Source organism: Bos indicus x Bos taurus, chromosome 29 (assembly GCF_003369695.1).
Source record: "Bos indicus x Bos taurus breed Angus x Brahman F1 hybrid chromosome 29, Bos_hybrid_MaternalHap_v2.0, whole genome shotgun sequence".
NCBI lineage: Eukaryota > Metazoa > Chordata > Mammalia > Artiodactyla > Bovidae > Bos > Bos indicus x Bos taurus.
In genome coordinates this window covers 22100547-22119425 of record NC_040104.1, presented here as the reverse complement: position 1 = coordinate 22119425, position 18879 = coordinate 22100547, and the positions used below count along the sequence as shown (strand labels likewise).

The 18879-nt window shown below is 44.2% G+C and overlaps 1 protein-coding gene across 1 annotated transcript; it reads left to right on the top strand.

Moving 5' to 3' along the window:
- Positions 1 to 3806: 3806 nt before the first annotated feature.
- Positions 3807 to 18551, top strand: EI24 (EI24, autophagy associated transmembrane protein). Its single transcript, XM_027531668.1, has 11 exons — positions 3807 to 4005; positions 7035 to 7147; positions 10609 to 10754; positions 11479 to 11539; positions 12426 to 12492; positions 13142 to 13266; positions 14198 to 14317; positions 14686 to 14797; positions 15488 to 15599; positions 16157 to 16231; positions 17507 to 18551. The coding sequence occupies exons 2-11, from the start codon at positions 7106 to 7108 to the stop codon at positions 17667 to 17669; spliced, it is 1023 nt and encodes a 340-aa protein (XP_027387469.1). The 5' UTR covers positions 3807 to 4005; positions 7035 to 7105; the 3' UTR covers positions 17670 to 18551.
- The last annotated feature ends 328 nt before the right edge of the window (positions 18552 to 18879 follow it).

Sequence of the window (18879 nt, the reverse complement as noted above, 5' to 3'; positions counted from 1 at the left end):
CTGGGCTGGATGAAACATAAGCTGGAATCAAGATTGCAGGGAGAAATATCAATAACCTCAGATATGCAGATTACACCACCATTATGGCAGAAAGCTAAGAGGAACTAAAGAGCCTCTTGATGAAAGTGAAAGAGGAGAGTGAAAAAGTTGGCTTAAAACTCAACATTCAGAAAACTAAGATCATGGCATCTGGTCCTATCACTTCATGGCAAATAGATGGGGAAACAGCAGAAACAGTGACAGACTTTATTTTTTTGGGCTCCAAAATCACTGCAGATGGTGACTGCAGCCATGAAATTAAAAAATGCTTGCTCTTTGGAAGAAAAGTTATAACCAACCTAGACAGCATATTAAAAAACAGAGACATTACTTTGTGAAGAAAGATCCATCTAGTCAAAGCTATGGTTTTTCCAGTAGTCATGTATGTATGTGAGAGTTGGACTATAAAGAAAGCTGAGCGCCAAAGAATTGATGCTTTTGAACTGAGGTTGGAGAAGACTCTTGAGTCCCTTGGACTGCCAGGATATCCAACCAGTGCATCCTAATGGAAATCAGCCCTGAATATTCATTGGAAGGACTGATGCTGAAACTGAAACTCCAATACTTTGGCCACCTGATGCGAAGAACTGACTCACTGGAAAAGACCCTGATGCTGGGGAAGATTGAAGGTGGGAGGAGAGGGGGGCGACAGAGGATGAGATGGCTGGATGATATCACCAACTCGATGGACATGAGTTTTAGCAAACTCCTGTGAGTTGGTGTTGGACAGAGAGGGCTGGCGTCCAATATGTCCAAAGCGTCGGACATGACTGAGCAACGAACTGAACTGAAGGAGGAAAGAGCAGATAAAACCAAGGAGGGTCTTGGAATACAGGAATGGAAAAACCAGACCTTTATTATCCTTCCCTCCCATCCCCAATGTTGTAACTCTTAATGAATTTCAGGTCCTCCTGACCAGCATAACCTGTCTCCTCTCCTTCCGCATATAGGGAGAAGGTATGTCTTTCTCTCCCGCCCTCCCTCCCATATAACTGCCTCATCCAAGACCCCTATCCTGCTCCTTACACCCTGGGTACAAAAATGAATCAAGGACCCCTGTTCAACATCAGCTCTCTCTGACTATCAGGAAGCTGGCCCCCTGTGCTGGCAGCGACTCTCCCCTCACCACTCTAATAAACTTGATTCTTCTTTCACTCTGCCTCATGTCTGGAAATTCTTTTCCAACCTGCACCCGGACCATGACATGTTTCAGGTGCATGGCAGAGCAACTCAGCCATACATATACATGTGTTGGTTCTCCCCCGAGCTCCCCTTCCATATAGGGTGCCACAGAACATTGAGCAGCGTTTCCTATCCTCTACAGTAGGTCCTTACTAGTTATCCATTTTATATAAAGCAGTTAAATTCACACTTTTGAGAAAGGCTGCAGCTTGGAGGAATCACTGCTACTGTAATAATTACAATAATCAGTTTATCATTAAACCACTTAAATCTCTTTATAACAAGATAGCTAAGACTCAGCAGATGACCTGCTTATATTTTAATCAAAATTAAGTTCCAAAAGAAATAAAAATCATTTCTATGTAGTTCCTTATAACAAATAGTTGAAGATATTTACTCTTGTGACAAAAAGGAAGTTTAGGATTGTCTCCTCTTTGTGATGACTTTAAGTGTTAACTCACTCAGTCATGTCCGACTCTTTTGCAACCTCATGGACCTTAGCCCGCCAGGCTTCTCTGTGCATGGAACTCTCCAGGCAAGAATACTGGAGTGGGTTGCCATTCCCTTTTCCAGGGCATCTTCCCAACCCAGGGATTGAACCCGAGTCTCTTATATCTCCTGCATTGGCAGGAGGGTTCTTTACAACTAGCACCACCTATGAAGCCCTGCAGAGTAATTATGACTCAAATTAAGTAGGAAGGGGAATTCCTTTCCTGGCCACAATGCAGTAACAGGACCTGAATTCACCTTCCATTTGAAACAATACAAAAACAGACAACACAGGGACTTCCCTGGTGTGGTTAAGACTCCATGCTTCCACTGCAAGGGGTGCAGGTTCGCTCTCTGGTTGGGTAACTAAGATCCTGCAAACTGTGAGGTATAGCCAAAAAATAAAATAAATGCATTAAGTAAAACAGACAACATACATGAAACAATTTATCAGGCAACACGAAACAGGCATCCTGAGAGGGAAGGCAAGTGAGATGAGACCTCTTCCTGCTCCACCTTTCCATTCTCTTTAATTGTGGAAAAAATCAAGCAGTAGATTTATAAGAAAAGGAAACTTGACTGGATATTCATAGATCTATTCTTAGTGAAAATGAAATTATTGCCAAGGCAAAACAAATAAGAAAAAAGTTCCCCTCCCAAGGGGTTTACATATATAAATTCCAGGTTGGCCCTTTATTTCAGAGGCTTGTGCTATTCTCAACACTTAGTTTTCTTCTCCCATCTTGTTAGTTTCTACTCCGGGACAGTCTTCCCGGTAGTTTCCACAGGCTCAGGGTAGGGGTCTTGGCTATTCTGGAATGGGGCTGGAAGTTGGTCAGGGAAGAAGAGGTCAGTAACTAACTCAAGGAGAGTCAAGAGGTCTGGGTATTTGTCACTGACCTTGAGTAAGTCAGAAGACATCTGGGCTTACACTATGTAAGATTATACTAAATAGCTTCTAGTTGTAAAATTCTGATTCTATTGGTGGCCCGAGCAGAGCAGCTCTAAGCACACCTAGAGGTGAAGGAAAACGGAAATGGAAAGAAAAAATATGTGGAGTGAGAGATACAGGAGGTTGGGAATAGGGGAGAAAAAGGTTATAAGTCAGGCTTGATGGTTCGACGCCCTGGGGTAGACAGAGTGGGGCCTCAGAGGTGAAAACAGTTTCATTTCTATTTACTTGACCGTTTTCATCTCAGCCAACACTGTGCTGCCAGAAGACAAAGTCTAATGCAGCTAAACTGCATGGCAGCTTGACCTATTCTTCTTATTTTTTTTTTTTAATATTTATTTATTTATTTGGCTGCGCCAGATTTTAGTTGGAGAAGGCAATGGCAATCCACTCCAGTACTCTTGCCTGGAGAATCCCCTGGATGGAGGAGCCTGGTGGGCTGTGGTCCATGGGGTCGCGAAGAGTCTGACACGACTGAGCGACTTTGCTTTCACTTTTCACTTTCACGCCTTGGAGAAGGGAATGGCAACCCACTTCAGTGTTCTTGCCTGGAGAATCCCAGGGACGGTGGAGCCTGGTGGGCTGCCGTCTATGGGGTCGCACAGAGTCGGACACGACTGAAGCGACTTAGCAGCAGCAGCAGGAGCAGATTTTAGCTGTGGCATGTGAGATCTAGTTCCCTGACCAGGGATCAAACCCTTATCCGCTGCGTTGGGAGCGCGGGAGCCTCAGCCACCGGACCACCAGGGAAGGCCCACTGACCTATTCTTAGTCATTTTATTCTTAATAGGTGAATGAGCTTGATTTAAACCCAGCATTCCTTAGTACTCTTTGGTTATAGAAAATCTCTAACCAAATAGATCAAAATGACTTCTGCATCTTATTGTTCCGTTGTTAGGCTTTATAAAAGAAAGACAGGCAACCTCGGAGAAGTAAAAAAGAGAGAGCAAAGAACTGTTGATAGATACTGGATCAGGAAGGAGGGCAACCGGGCGACGGTGGAGGAACAGCGTCCGGGAAAGCGGCGCCGACAGACCAGGCGCGCGGAACTGGTTCTGCGCACCGCCGGCATTTCCAGGCTGCGTCCGCACGTAGCCCCGCCCCTCCTCCGCCGTGGCCCCGCCCCCTCCTCCTGGGCCGCTGAACTCGGCGCCCGCCCAACTTCCCAGCGGCCCCGTGCGGCCCGGGCATGCCCAGTGCGGGCGCAGCGGCCCCGGCCCTGGCAGCGCCCGGGCGGGAGCGTGCGACCCAGTGTGGAGGGGCTCGGAGGAGACTAGCGGGCCCTCGGTGGGCGAGAGATCCGGCTGGAGCCGGAGCCGGAGCCGCGGCGGCGAAGCTCCCGGGTAGGTGCAGCTCGGCCGAGCCAGGCTCTGGCGCCGCGCAGCACGCTCGCGGGGTGGACCCCGGCGGCTGGGGCGGCGAGGGCGTGGGAGGGCAGCAGGGCCCGAGCGCGGGGATGGGAGGTGCGGGCGGAGGCTGCGGGCGGGGATCCAGAACCGGAAAGTGCCTCGGCGGCGGGACGGGGCTGGGGCGGGGGACGCAGCCGGCAGACGCGGGCGAACCTCTGCCCAGGTGCGGCGCGGCTCGGTTTAGCTCACCATGTGACGGGAAGTGAGCTTGCCCCGCGCCTCGTGCACGGCTCTGGTTGCCGAGAGAGACCAGCCTCCACTGGAGTTTGCCCAGGAGCTGCAGGGAGACGGGTCCGAAGGGACCTGTGGGTTCCGAGCGTCCGCGGAGCCCGGTGAGAAGAGAGGATGCTTACCTTTAGCGGACCTGGAGTGGGATGTGACAGCCACCTGCCTTCCGGACTTGGGTTTAGTGACTTAGAAATGAAAGTACAGGACTGTGCCTCAGTAGATACTCGGTCAGTTCTCATGACTGCTTAGGAATTTAATGGCCAGCTGTGTTTACAGGCGTAAGAAACATTTTGTCCCTGGGATGCTCTGGTTAAAATTCCTCATTGCAAAGCTTGAGTAGACAGTCTCGACTGAGGGTTGGAATACCGGGGTTTTGAAGTTCTCTGTAGCCTTTCGCGTGCTGTAATCTTGGGCAAGCCATTTAACTTCAGAGACTCAGTTCCTCCGTCTGTGAAATATGAACTAGATGTATCTCATTTATTTTCACCTCAGTTCGAGGATTCCCTCCGTATTATTATTCAGTCTCTGGTCCCCAGTTGTGGCAGGTTTTTCTCCATATCTGACCTTTTTTGTCAAACCGGATAATTCACCTATTTCTGTAGCAAGGCTGCTAGGGTCTCCGTGTAAAATTGAAGTGACTTGTCCTCAAAAGCCCCTGTTGGTCAGTAGGTAACTCGCGACTTGTTACCTGCAGAGTGAAAGTCGCTCAGTCGTGCCTGACTCTTTGCTACCCCACGGACTGTATAGTCCATGAAATTCTCCAGGCCAGAATACTGGAGTGGGTAGCCTTTCCCTTCTCCAGGGGATCGTCCCAACCCAGGGATGGAACCCAGGTCTCCCACATGGCAGGCGGATTCTTTACCAGCTGAGCCACAAGGGAAGCCCTGCAGAAGCCAGGTGTTAATGGCCATGGTTCAGATAACAGAGCTCTTCCCCTTGAATTAGGACCAACACGCTTCAAGTTGTGTCAGGGCCTTATGAGAAATCCAGACTAAGTAATCTGTTTCCTTAAACTCCCAAACTAGCTCATTCTGTAGTAGGATTATGTTTATATTAGAAGTTAAGGTTTTATTTTCATGTTATTGCACTGTATACTCAACACCTAGGAAGAAATTTAATACCCTTAATTCATCGATGAGGAAGTAGACGATTAAGAGTGAATCTGTGATAGTCTTTAGCAACCAGTGTCTTATGTATCATCATGAGCATTAACTGTTCACCTGACTCTGAGTGTATCTGTGTAGGATTTGACCCAAGGAGCAGATGGAACATACAGTGTTGGGCAAGTTGCCTTCCTACTGCTGTATTCCCTGCTCTTCCTGTTCTGGGTGGCAGTAGTCCAGTTGGGTCAGTAAGGTATAGTTTGATGAAGTGGTCATTAAGCAAAGGGTGCTTATGTTTTGAAATTTGAGATTTATAGAAGCTGCCTGTGATACTGTCATTATGCGCTCTCTCTTAAACTGAGGATATCTCAGATTGATTAAGTCACATTTGAGAAGTTTAGAATCCCAAGTTCTTAATTAAATTTTTGAAAATGGGTTCTTCGTTCACCTTAAACACATTACTTGGGAGCATAATATTCTAAGAATATTTATACATGTGAACTTTCAAGTTATTATTTTGTGAAGCTAGGTTTTTCACTCACCTAATAAAAAAATACAATGGGAACCCAGAGAAAACCGTAACTCAAAAAGTCACACGCAAAAAGACCCACGCAACCCTATGTTCATTACGGCACTGTTTACAATAGCCAAGACATGTAAACAACCTAGATACTCATCAACAGAGGAAGTACAACAGTGGAGTACTACTCAGCCGTAAAAAGGAGCAAAGTTGAGTTGTTTACAGAGACATAGATGGATTCAAAAAATACAGTGGGAAAGTTATAGTGTGTTAAAGAATATTTGTATATGTGAACTTAACCTTTTTTTGGCCTAGTTTAAAATTTATTATTTTTTGCATGCTTATTAAAATTTTACATATGTATGTATATATTTAAAGTTGGAAAACAGGAAAGGCATATTTGAGGGTCTTGGCGGGAAATTTCACATCATCATCCAAACTTACCTCTGCCGGAGGGCCCCGTGTATGAAGTGCGTATTTAACAATTTTGTTAGAACTTTCATCTTGCTCTTGTATTTGCATTCACGTAACTTCAAGCACAAATATTGCTTAAGAGGATATTGAAGTGTAATTGTCACTCATGATCTTGGATCTCAAAAATACTTGGGACATGTAGAAGGGATGGTAACCTGATGCAACTCATTGGAAAAGACCCTGATGCTGGGAAGGATAGAGGGCAGGAAGAGAAGAGGGTGACAGGGATGATTGGATGGCGTCATCGACTCAGTGGACATGAGTTTGCGCGAACTCTGGGAGATAGTGAAAGACAGGAAAGCCTGGTGTGTTGCAGTTCACGGGTCACAGAGTTGGGTACAACTTAGCAACTGAATGACGACGGAGGAGGAATAGTTAGGGACATCATGGCCCAGAGAAGAGGCTACTGGTCCAAGAGCACATTTACCCCGAATAAAAGTGAAAGGTAGGTAAGTGACTTAAAAATGGTTGATTTCAGGTTTTTCAGCAGTTGCAGCTGTAATCTCACTTGGTTCACTTGCTGGTATCTATGCAACTGATAGAATCTACTGCACTCCTGTTAGACAAGTATGTGGAAAACGTCGTCATGTAACCTGAAGATAAATATTTTTCCTTGATTATACTCCATCTATTTGCAGGTCCTTCATAATGAAAAATCTGGGGACACTTCTCTCTCCTTTGTGTAGCTGATAGTTTGGGCGGTAAAGAGATGGCTGACAGTGTCAAAACCTTTCTGCAGGACCTTGCCAGGGTGAGTACGTCCAGTCTTCTTCTGACCCTTTTGCTGCAGGAACGGACTAGAAAATCTGTTACGTAGTGTTGTTATATTTGTTGGATTCTTCACATACAGGTTTTCACTCTAATCCATACTACTCAAGAGAGAGGAATTATCCTGCATCTCACAGAAACTTGGGGAGACCTGTCTAGTGAATGTCTCTAGTATGGGGACCCTGTTCAGCTTGGGCCCAGACCGTCTTTTTTTTTTTAAAACTGTATTTTTTTTTTTTACCATGCCAAGTGAATTGTGGAATCTTAGTTCCCCTACTAGGGATTGAATCGGGCCCTTAACCTTGAGAGCATGGAGTCCTAACCACCGGACCACAAGGGAATTCCCTAAACTTTATTTTGGAATAATTTTAGACTTGCAGAAAAGTTGTAGGGTCATACAGAGAGCTCCACTGTATCCTTCACCAGGTTCTCCTAATATTGCCATCTTATGTAACTGTGGTATATTGTTGAAAACCAAGCAATGAACATTGGTGTAATGCTAATACCTAACCTACTTTGTTTGGATCTACAGTATAGAACCTCTCTTATTCTCCAATCTACAAGGCGGAGATGATGATGCTCTAGGAAAATGTCCCATTAAAGGGACATTTAGGACCCCCTAATCAACAGAGCCATAAAGGTCTGTTTAGGACCCAGTAACCCGAATGATCTATCGTGTGACATTCCGTTATGATGATGTCTGAGGTCCAGTGCCCTAGTTGGAGCCCCTGTCGCTTTATTCTTGAGGGCAGGAGAGAGACCAGTTCTGCCTGGGAGTGGGAGTGTTTATAAGTTTATTTCCTTTGATTAAAAGAGGTGGAATTGAAGGAATATCTTAGAAGGGCCAAAGCGAATTCATGCAATGTGACCTTCTTTTAATACCTTACATCCTTGTCTTGCCGTTCTTGTGCGATAAAATGTCAACTGTGGATCAGTTATACAGCACGCACTTTGTGTGTTTGTCTGCCTCAGACAGACTGCAAGTATCAGAGGTGGGGATCCTGTCGTCATTCTGGCACATGCTAGGCCTTAAGCCACTTGAACTTAATGATCTTAAAATTTTAAACTGTTGGTGGAAGACTCAAGTTAAAAAGCAAAATAAGAATAAACATTACTCATAGGTAAAAGATCATGTGAACCTTGCCAATGTATGCTCCTTTCAGTGTGTAGTTCATAAACGTGTCCATTTCTCTGTATTCTGACAATTTTCTCTAAAATTTGTTTTTGCTCATAATAGGAGAAAATGTCATTCTTAAATCCAGGTTGACCATTGTTTCTAGAATACCTTTTTCTGCTTCTTGATGATGTTGAATACCCTAGTTCTTCCCTCTCTACTTTGGATATAAAACTGTTCTGGCACTTACTAAACTATACATTGTTGTTGTTGTTTACTTACGTACTTTTCCTGCCGAGTTATGAGTTTCTTAAGCACGTCCATATGACTGATGTCTAGCTCATTAAGGACGCTCGATATGAAAGTGGGTCGATGAATGAGGGTAGTCCTTTGAACTGGGTAATAGGCAGGTCTAATGTTCGTGGTAATGACAGTAACCTTTCTACCACTGAGGCTCTTACAGTTATTGGCAAGTGGTCCCGTCAGTGACTTATAGACTTAATCATTCTCTCCCTCGCCATACATGTTTAAAGACATTCTTCTCCAGCTATACTGCCATGCTGTTTCTGTCTTACTCAGCAATAGCTTTTCATACTTTTATGCTAATTATTTCTTTGTGTCTTCTTCAGCCTTGGTCCAGCCCTGGTCCTTTTTGGAGACCAGTGTTTAATCTATCCTTGTATCACTGGTTTGATACAGGATGTAAATCATACTTGTAGGCATTCAACTGATATTAGAAGAGTATAAAGGAAGGCTATAACTTGGCTTAACAGTATTGGTAACTCTTAGACGGATTAGAAAACCACTATTTTGCAACGTGTTATTCAAGATTGGTTTGATCAAGACTTGTTAATTGATGCCCAAATCTAGGGAAGAGGACTTGATGAGCAGGATATTTGCCTGGTCTCAGAAATGTCTGCCCACAGATTCCTTACTGGTTGCAAGGAGAAAAATTTGCAGCCATACAATGGAGCTGGATAACACCTTCCAAATATGTAGAATCAGTGTCACCTGCAAGGGCCAACACAGACATCACGTGCTTCTGGGTGTAACACCTGGAAAGGCACACCATCACTTATGTGATTCTTGTTGTTTCATCGCTGTGTCGTGTCTAACTCTTTTTCGACCTCATGGACTACAGTCCACCAGACTCCTCTCTCTGGGATTTCCCATGCAAGGATACTTGAGTGGGTTGCCGTTTCCTTCTCTGGGGATCTTCCCGACCCAGGATTCAATCCCATGTCTCTTGTACTGGCATGTGGATTCTTTACCACTGAGCCACCTGGGAAGCCCCCCTTAGGTGATAACTCCTGCTAAAAATGTGTAACCTGGGGTCTAATCATGAGTCACAAACCTAAATTGAGGGCACCGCATAAAATAACTGACGTGTATACTTCAAAAAGAAAGACAGCTATAGAGCTGTTCCTAATGGAGGGAGACTAAAGAGATACTAGAGCTAAGTGCAAAGTGTGATTCTGAACTGATGTCTGGTATGCGGTGGGTAAAAATGCTGTAGAGGGCATTTCGGAGACAAATGGGGAAATTGTAGTATGAACTCATTGGAAAAGACTCTGATGCTGGGAAAGATTGAGGGCAGGAGAAGGGGACGACAGAGGATGAGATGGATGGATGGCATCACCGACTCAATGGACATGGGTTTGGGTGGACTCCGGGAGTTGGTGATGGACAGGGAGGCCTGGCATGCTGCGGTTCATGGGGATCGCAAAGAGTTGGACACGACTGAGCAACTGAACTGACTGAACTGATCTTGTATTAAGGAATATCATTGTTCTTAGGAAATACACAATGAACAGTTGTAAGTAAAGAGACACGATATAGCAACCTACTCAAATGATCCAGAAAGAAATGAGTATATATGTATACAGTGAAGTCGCTCAGTCATGTCTGACTCTTTGCGACCCTGTGGACCGTAGCCTACCAGGCTTCTCCATCCATGGGATTCTCCAGGCAAGAATACTGGAGTGGTTACCATTTCCTTCTCCAGGGGATCTTCCTGACACAGGGATCGAACCCAGGTCTCCTGCATTGGAGGCAGACTCTTTAACCTCTGAGCCACCAGGGAAGCCCGTAAATAACAGTGTGGCACAGCAACTGGTGATTTCGAGAAAGGATATTAGGAATTTCTTCATTCTTGCAACTCTTCTGTAAATTGGGAATGATTTCTAAACAGAAGAATATCAAGGGTCACTTCAGCCTTGTAGCAAACTAAGTAGAATGATTTACACTATTATTTCATTGTATCTAACTTTGAGAAGTCTTCTGATCCATAATTTTCCCTCTTTAAAAATAATAAATACTCGTGTCGACAGGGAATCAAAGACTCCATCTGGGGAATTTGTACCATCTCAAAGCTAGATGCTCGAATTCAACAAAAGAGAGAGGAGCAGCGTCGAAGAAGGGCAAGCAGTATCCTGGCTCAGAGGAGAGCCCAGAGCATAGAGAGGAAGCAGGAGAGGTAAGGAGTGGAGGCTGAGGTCAGGGAGCATCTGAACTCCCTTCCAGTCGGGGGTAGGGGGGCACTTTAGGAAGTGATCAGATTGAGCATAAAATTCAGACACTACATAATGATGTGGAGTTTCAGTACCGCATTATTTGTCTTTTGTACTCTCTCCCCATAAAATTTACAGGTGATTTTTCCCCACTTCCCTCACACTGAATTAAACTGAGGTCTAGCAGTAATCCTTGTTCACAATATTGTGGTGTCTAAAAGAAATCAGAATGATGAATATCGTTGTTTTAGTTGCTAAGTTATGTCCGTCTTTGCGACCCCAGGGGCTATAGCCCACCAGGCTCCTGTCCATGGGATTTCCTAGGCAAGAATACTAGAGTGGGTTGCCATTTCCTTCTCCAAGAATGGTGAATAGAGAAGCATAAAAAATATTTTTGGCTGAGTGGATGCTTCTAGGAGCACCTATGTGGAATTTGATAAAAGAACCTGACATTCCCTTCTAATCTTCTCCAGTCTTGGACTTAGGAAATAAAGGAGTTTATTTGTTTGTTTTGTTTTTAAGAAAAAAATGCTTCTCTTGAAATATTCTTAGCCTTTCCCATTGATATTAGGAGAGAACATTGGAAGAACAATAGGTGCTAAAAAATAATATGCTGCTACAGAGCTGCTGAATGACAATATGGAAATAGCCTATATACCTGTTGAGCTAAACACATGTGGTCTTTTCCAGTGAACCACGTATTGTGAGCAGAATTTTTCAGTGCTGCGCTTGGAATGGTGGAGTTTTCTGGGTAAGTTCTTTTTCCTCAAATTCCAAGTGCCTTGGAAGCATCTTTATTCAGGTTGTTGCAGTGTTCATGGTTCTCAGCTGTCTTCTTAAACCTGAGACAGGTAACTTTCACGTAGTAATACATTCCTAAGGCCATCACTCGGGATTCTGTGCATTTTCAGTCATTTTATGTCCCCTCAGACTTCTTGTATGTAAATGTCAGGGACAGCCCTGCACATACACTCTTTTGTTAAATGACTTAACAAGTTTTATTGTCATAGGTAACAATTTCTCATGACATTGTCTGGACATTTTGGTTCAGAGTGACTGTGGAGGCTCAAAGGGGAGGGACAGATGGACATGAGCAAGGCTCTCCCGTCAGCTGGTCATAGCAGTGTCCTCAAACTGATTACTGTGGAAACTCACACCAGAAAGTTGTCTACAGTTGACCGAGAACCAACACAGCCCCAGGAGAAATTTGAGTACTTTGAAAAACAAAGAGTCAAAATATTTTCTTTGACTTGAAATTCAGTATAATTCAACTTGTTAATCTAAACATTTCACAGATGTTTTTAGGTGTTAGTTTTAATTAATAAAATATGGCTGCGTTCTTAGTCTTGGCACGAATACTGATTGACTTGTGCTCCTGTGCCCCCAAAGTTTGTTTCCATGGGCAGTGTCAGGTGTGTGCCTCTCGCTGGAGGACTGGTAAAGAGCAGCCTAGGCAGTGTCAGGTGTGTGCCTCTCGCTGGAGGACTGGTAAAGAACAGTGAGTCCGGTTTTGATGCCACTGCAGGACTCCTGATTGATAAAAGGCACTTCCATCTGGAAAATGAGTACGCTGAAACTTGAAATTGTTGTTTTAAAGAAGGGCTTTTGATGCTTACCTTGTTGCTTTTCTCCTTTAGTTCAGTCTCCTCTTGTTTTATCGAGTGTTTATTCCTGTCCTTCAATCAGTAACGGCCCAGATTATTGGTAAGTAACTCCGTTGCTCTGTGCTCTCTGCCCAGGATAGAGGGGGGAGGTTTTTCCTGTCTCTCTCAGTTTATTGGACACTTACTTTGAACCCGGAGCTTTAGGTTTTTTATGTATTTATTTGTTTGACTGCATCAGGTCTTATTTGCCCTGAGGCATGTGGGGTCTTAGTTCTGTGACCAGGGATCAAACCCCTGTCCCCTGCTTTGCAAGGCAGATTCCTCTAAGTCAAATCTCTCAGCAACCCTTTGAGTAGGTATTGCTGTGGATACCGTTTTGTAGATGAGGAAATGCAAATTGGTTACCAAGGTTAACCCATTAGTAAGTGGCGAAGCTGGAATATGAACTCAGGCGGATTCCTGCATCCAGTGACCACTAGTCACTGACCTGTCGGCCACCACCAAGTGGGCACTTTTGTGTCCGAGTAAGCAGCACATATCCATGGCCACTCTGAATTGGAGTCATGGCCAGAATGTGGTGTTTCTATGACAAAGTAAGACTACCTGGCACAGGTACAGTGATGTGCTGGCAAGAAGCAAAGGTGTGTGTGTGTGGAGGGGAAGCACGGTCACAAATCAGGGGATGCTCCTTTGGTCTTCTGGCTTTCCCTTTCTCCAGGTAAACTAATAAGCCCTCCCTGCTGTCCTAGGTGACCCATCGCTACACGGGGATGTCTGGTCGTGGCTGGAGTTCTTCCTCACATCAATTTTCAGTGCTCTCTGGGTGCTCCCCCTCTTTGTGCTCAGCAAAGTTGTCAACGCGATTTGGTTTCAGGTCGGTCCAGGGCAGCATGGAGTCTGGGTCTGACGGCATGATTGGTCACCAGGTGGCAGATTTCAGTCTGTCAATTTAGTAGCTACGTAGGGAGCGACTCCACAGCCTGAACTTTTCTTGGTCAGGCAGCCAGCGGGTGAGCTCTGGGCTCTTGTAAAATGAAATTATTCTCTCAGTTCACAAGGGTGTCTCATGGCCAGGTGTCCAGGGGCTTTTCTCCCCTGGTAGGTCTCATGGCAAATTAGTGGCCTTCACTTTGGGGATGGATAATTAAGCCATTTAATTCATGGCAAATAGATGGGGAAACAGTGGACACAGTGGCTGACTTTATTTTTCTGGACTCCAAAACCACCACGGATGGTGATTGCAGCCACGAAATCAAAAGACGCTTGCTCCTTGGAAGGAAGTTATGACCAACCTAGACAGCATATTAAAAAGCAGAGATAGTACTTTGCCAACAAAGGTCTGTCTAGTAAAGGCTATGGTTTTTCCAGTGGACATGTGAGAGTTGGACTCGAAAGAAGGCTGAGCACCGAAGAATTGATGCTTTTGAACTGTGGTGTTGGAGAAGACTCCTGAGAGTCCCTTGGACTGCAGGGAGATCCAACCAGTCCATCCTAAAGAAGATCAGTCCTGGGTGTTCATTGGAGGGACTGATGTTGAAGCAGAAACTCCAATACGTTGGCCACTTGATAAGAGCTGACTCATTGGAAAAGACCCTGATGTTGGGAAAGATTGAGGGCGGGAGGAGAAGGGGACGACAGAGGATGAGATGGTTCGATGGCATCACCTACTCAATGGACATGGGTTTGGGTGAACTCCGGGGATTTGTGATGGACAGGGAGGCCTGGCGTGCTGCGGTTCATGGGGTTGCAGAGTCGGACACGAATGAGTGACTGAACGTTTTGGTGAGCTCTTTTCTCTCTTGCAGGATATAGCGGACTTGGCTTTCGAGGTATCTGGGAGGAAACCTCACCCATTTCCTAGTGTCAGCAAAATAATTGCTGACATGCTCTTCAACCTCTTGCTTCAGGCTCTCTTCCTTCTCCAGGTGAGACTGGCCTTCTGGGCACATGGGCGGATTAAAGAAAGATCCACTAGAGGGAGCTTCACAAAAACAGGGTATCCCGTTTATACTGAGCAGATATGTTTATGGGAGGTATTGATTTTTAAATCATTTTTCATAGAAACAACTAGAGACTTTTAAAATCATAAAATTATTTTAAAAAAAAACAACATGAATTTACCTGCTCTTACCAGCCACCCTGAGCCTTCTGCACTCACCTGCTCTTTTAGAAACTTTAGAAGCAGCTCTCTGGCTGTCTGGGTAGAGAGCGAGAGCAATAACTCAGAGTGACAGGTGAACAGTGTTAGGTCTCTGAAGTGTTGGAATTAAGCTTTTCCATACTTGTTCTTCAGGGGATGTTTGTGAGTCTCTTTCCCATCCATCTTGTTGGTCAGCTGGTTAGTCTCCTGCATATGTCTCTCCTCTACTCACTATACTGCTTCGAATATCGTTGGTTCAATAAAGGTAAGCCTGTCCAAAGAAACTCAAGAGCTTGGAGGCCCAGTTTGGAAATGGTGCTGCCAAGGAAACTTCTTAAATTCTTCAACACTGAGGCCCTTGGCAAACCCATCATTGGGATGAAGCAGCCTTTTTGTCAAGAGGGGACTTACATTTGGCTTAGAGGTTTTTTTTAACCCTTTGGTGCTGGGGGGTGTAGCCCTGTAGGACTACCCTGTGGAGCTCAATGTCATGTAGCTCTGACAGAGCCATAAGGTGGCGTAAAAGCCCCAGTTATTCTGAATCAGAGAAGTTAGTTTGATGCTGGTGCATACAGATCATTTGAGGGATATGTTGAAAGTCCTTGGTATATTTGGGGTGTGGATGGTTGAAAGAGATTAATTGATTTCTAGAGGATGGCTGCCTTTTTTTTTTTTTTGATATATCTTGCTTTGTTCAAAACTAATACTGACATATGATGCTGCTGGTATTGAATGCAGAATTCACTTGGCTTGCCAGCTTTGAATTGTGATGGTTCAGTTGTAAAATCTTTGCATGGAAGCTTTATGGGATTTGGGCAATTCCAGTATACTTTAGTTGTATTGTAAATAGCAGATCTGAACCTAAAACTTAAACCTCAAATAAATTGTCAGTGATATTTAGTCATTTGACTAAAAGGAGGTAACGCAGCCTAATTATGTTGGCTCCTTGTTTTAGGAATTGAAATGCACCAGCGCTTATCAAACATAGAAAGGAACTGGCCTTACTACTTTGGATTTGGTTTGCCCCTGGCTTTCCTCACAGCAATGCAGTCCTCCTACATTGTCAGGTAATTGGACTGCAAGGACTTGGCGGGAACTAGTTTAAAAAAAAGTAATAATAATAGCAATAATAACTCAGTGTAGGGAGCGCCTTGAGTGCACTGGTTCTGTGCTAGGCATTCTGCATTTTTACTTGGCCGTCTAGAGGTCTGTAGGATTTTTCTCCCTGACAGATAGTCACAGATGTCTGTCAGTTAGCATTATTTTATTTTTTGTGGGGGGCCACACATTAAAGAATGCAGGATCTTAGCCCCCCTGCCGTGGAAGCATGAAATTGTAACCATTGGACTGCCAAGGAATTCCTAGCATTAAAATATTGTCTGCATGATCCTATATCCCATATTCTTTCTTCTATGTTGCTTCCTGGAACAATGTTAAACATAGCCTGTGTTTAGAAAAATCCTTTTTTTAAAAAAAAAAAATTTTAAACATATGTTTGATAGATTAAGGGTCCATCAAGCCATGCTATTTAGCACTGGAGGTAACTAACTTTGGGCTTCTAATATCTTCAAAGTCATGGCTATTTTGAAGGTGACTAATTCTTTTTTTTTTCCCTCACAAACAGTGGCTGCCTCTTCTCTATCCTCTTTCCTTTATTCATTATCAGCGCCAATGAAGCAAAGACCCCTGGCAAAGCATAGTAAGTATTAGCCAGTATTAGCTAAAATGTAGCAAGTATTTTCTGTCTAAAATACTGGGGTTGTAACACTGCAGTTATGTGAATGAGACATTTTTACAGTTTTTTAAAAAAACTGTATAACTGATGCTTTTTTTTTTTTTTACAAATGAGAAAAATGTTTATTAAGGAAACAATTTTACAATTCTGTCTAGCAGAACTTGACAGACTAGGCCACAACCTGAAGACAATTACAGTTTCAGTCATTAACACACTATAGGGTGCTTATTCTACAACTGAAAAGTTGCTGAAGTTTGTGACATTATTTTCCTCACATTGCAGGAAAATATTAATATACAGTTTTATGAGAGTAGCACTTTTGGGATATATCCCAAGATTTTCCCCATGCATATGTGTGCATTTCTGTTTCAAAAATTGATGCTATTATACATATTTATACATATTCTTAAAATGTAACAGTTCACTGAATAAGACGCCTATACCTGTAGTTAAGCTCATTTTGTAAGAATGGCCACATTTTTAAAAATACTGGGTCATGTGATGTGGCCACATGAGTTTATTGATAATGATAACAAAACAGTATTTTAAAACTGAATCTTTAGCAATAGTAGCACTCTGGAAATTAGATCACTTCAGAAAAAAACTCAATCTTTTGACAGTTTTGGTTAAGTCAGTGAGGACACATGCATTAGAAAAATTTCCAGTCTGCTTTAGGGTCTCACATGTTCTTGCTATCCACTAATGTTAAGTGTGTATCTTAGCGTAATTGACTTTCTCTTGGAACTCTCCTGCAAGTGAACCATACCTAGCATATGATATCTTCAGACCACAGCTTGAAGTCTTTATTTTGGCTGTGCTGGGTCTTTGCTGCTGCATGGGCTTTTTTCTGTTTGCGGCGAGCAGGGGCTTCTCTCTAGTTGCAGTGCACGGGCTTCTCGTTGCAGTGGCTTCTCTCGTGCTGCGGATCGTGGGCTCTAGATCACAGGCTCAGTAGTTGTGGTGCACGCGCTTGGTTGCTCCGTGGCATGTGGGATCCTCCTGGATCAGGGATCGAACCCGATTCCACGGCCCTCCTGACAGTGACAATCCCAGCGCTTTCTGTAGTTGCTACCTGTTTAATCTGCGTGTCCAATATCTATAGTCGCTTAATCAAATTTCAGTGGTCTTGTTTTCCCCTGTATCATTTTAAATTGAAAATAGTCAAATAAGTGGCCAAATGATTAAAACGGTTTTTCTCAGCTGGCCGGTCTAACAGGTTGGGTCTCTCTTGCCTTGCAGCCTTTTCCAGTTGCGCCTCTTCTCCTTGGTGGTTTTCTTAAGCAACAGACTCTTCCATAAGACGGTCTACCTACAGTCGGCCCTGAGCAGCTCCACTTCTGCAGAAAAATTACCCTCGCCACACCCGTCTCCTGCCAAACTGAAGGCTGCCACAGGCCGCTGAGTTGGTCACCCGCCATCTGGAGGGGCCGGGTGGGATCGGAAGGATGCTGTGGCGGCTCTTCTCTGGTTCACCTCCACCTCTCCCAGGGAAGGCAGGGCCCACCCTGCCAAGGGCCCTGCCCACATTCCCTTCTCTCTGAGGAATCCAGATTTTTGTCTCTGGTGCACGTAAGGCAGAATCTTCTTGCGACCAGTATGGATTTTAAACACTGGTGAGTCTGAAAGGACCACAGGTTTTTCTGCAGCTCTTTTCTAGCATTTGCCAGCCCCGTGCCTGGACTGATTTGAATACTTTTTCTCCCTGTGCCATTTCCCTTCCATTTACCCTTTCTGCCTCCCACCGCCCTTGGATGAATGGATTTTTGTAATTTTAGCTGTTGTGTTTTGTGGACCTGTTTTTTTGTTTTTCTGTGAAGCACATATATTGGATGTGGGAGGGACAGGTGGCTCCGCTGCTCCTGGTCACTCCCTTTATAGCCATCACTGTCTTGTTTCTTGTAACTCAGGTTAGATTTTGGTCTCTTGCTCCACTGCAAAAAAACAAACAAAACAAAAACACAAGCCTGAAGACACGGGACAGAAGAAAGACCTCAGCCAGATCTCCATTGGGTTTGAGGAATGACTTTCCTTCTTCCCCTTGCAGGGGAAAAAGCTTTTTTCACTGGTACATTTAAAGCTCCCCAGAGATAGGGAGGTACCAATTTCGGACAAGTGCCACTGCAACACGGATACTCAGAGAACCTGAACTTTTAAACTCTGGAGGTCTGATCTTGACTGTTGGCCACTGCTGGGTCTGTCTGGTGTTTCAAAGGAATATTGGGTGCTGCAAATAGGAACTGAAGGGGTAAACTTATTAAACCCATTAAACCTGTGATTGGTTGGTTTTTTCCCTGTCATTTCAAAGAGACTAAATATGGAGGGAGGGGGCAGATGTCAAAACACCTGTACAGTGTTAAGATGTCACAGGTGTGAGCTGGTTTCTCACATATGTGTAATCGTCGAATTTATAAATTGTCACTTCAGGAAACATATTCATGGAACACAAGACTTTGTCATGATTAATTCTAAAAATTAGTTCTGAAAAATACTCCCTGAGGAAGTTTGGGTTATGTTGTTATAATCGTGTTGGCACCTAGTGAAAGAATTTGGAATTGAGTTGTTTTAAAGTCTATACATCTCCTCTGTATTTGTGAAGAAGAGAGGTCCTTCCA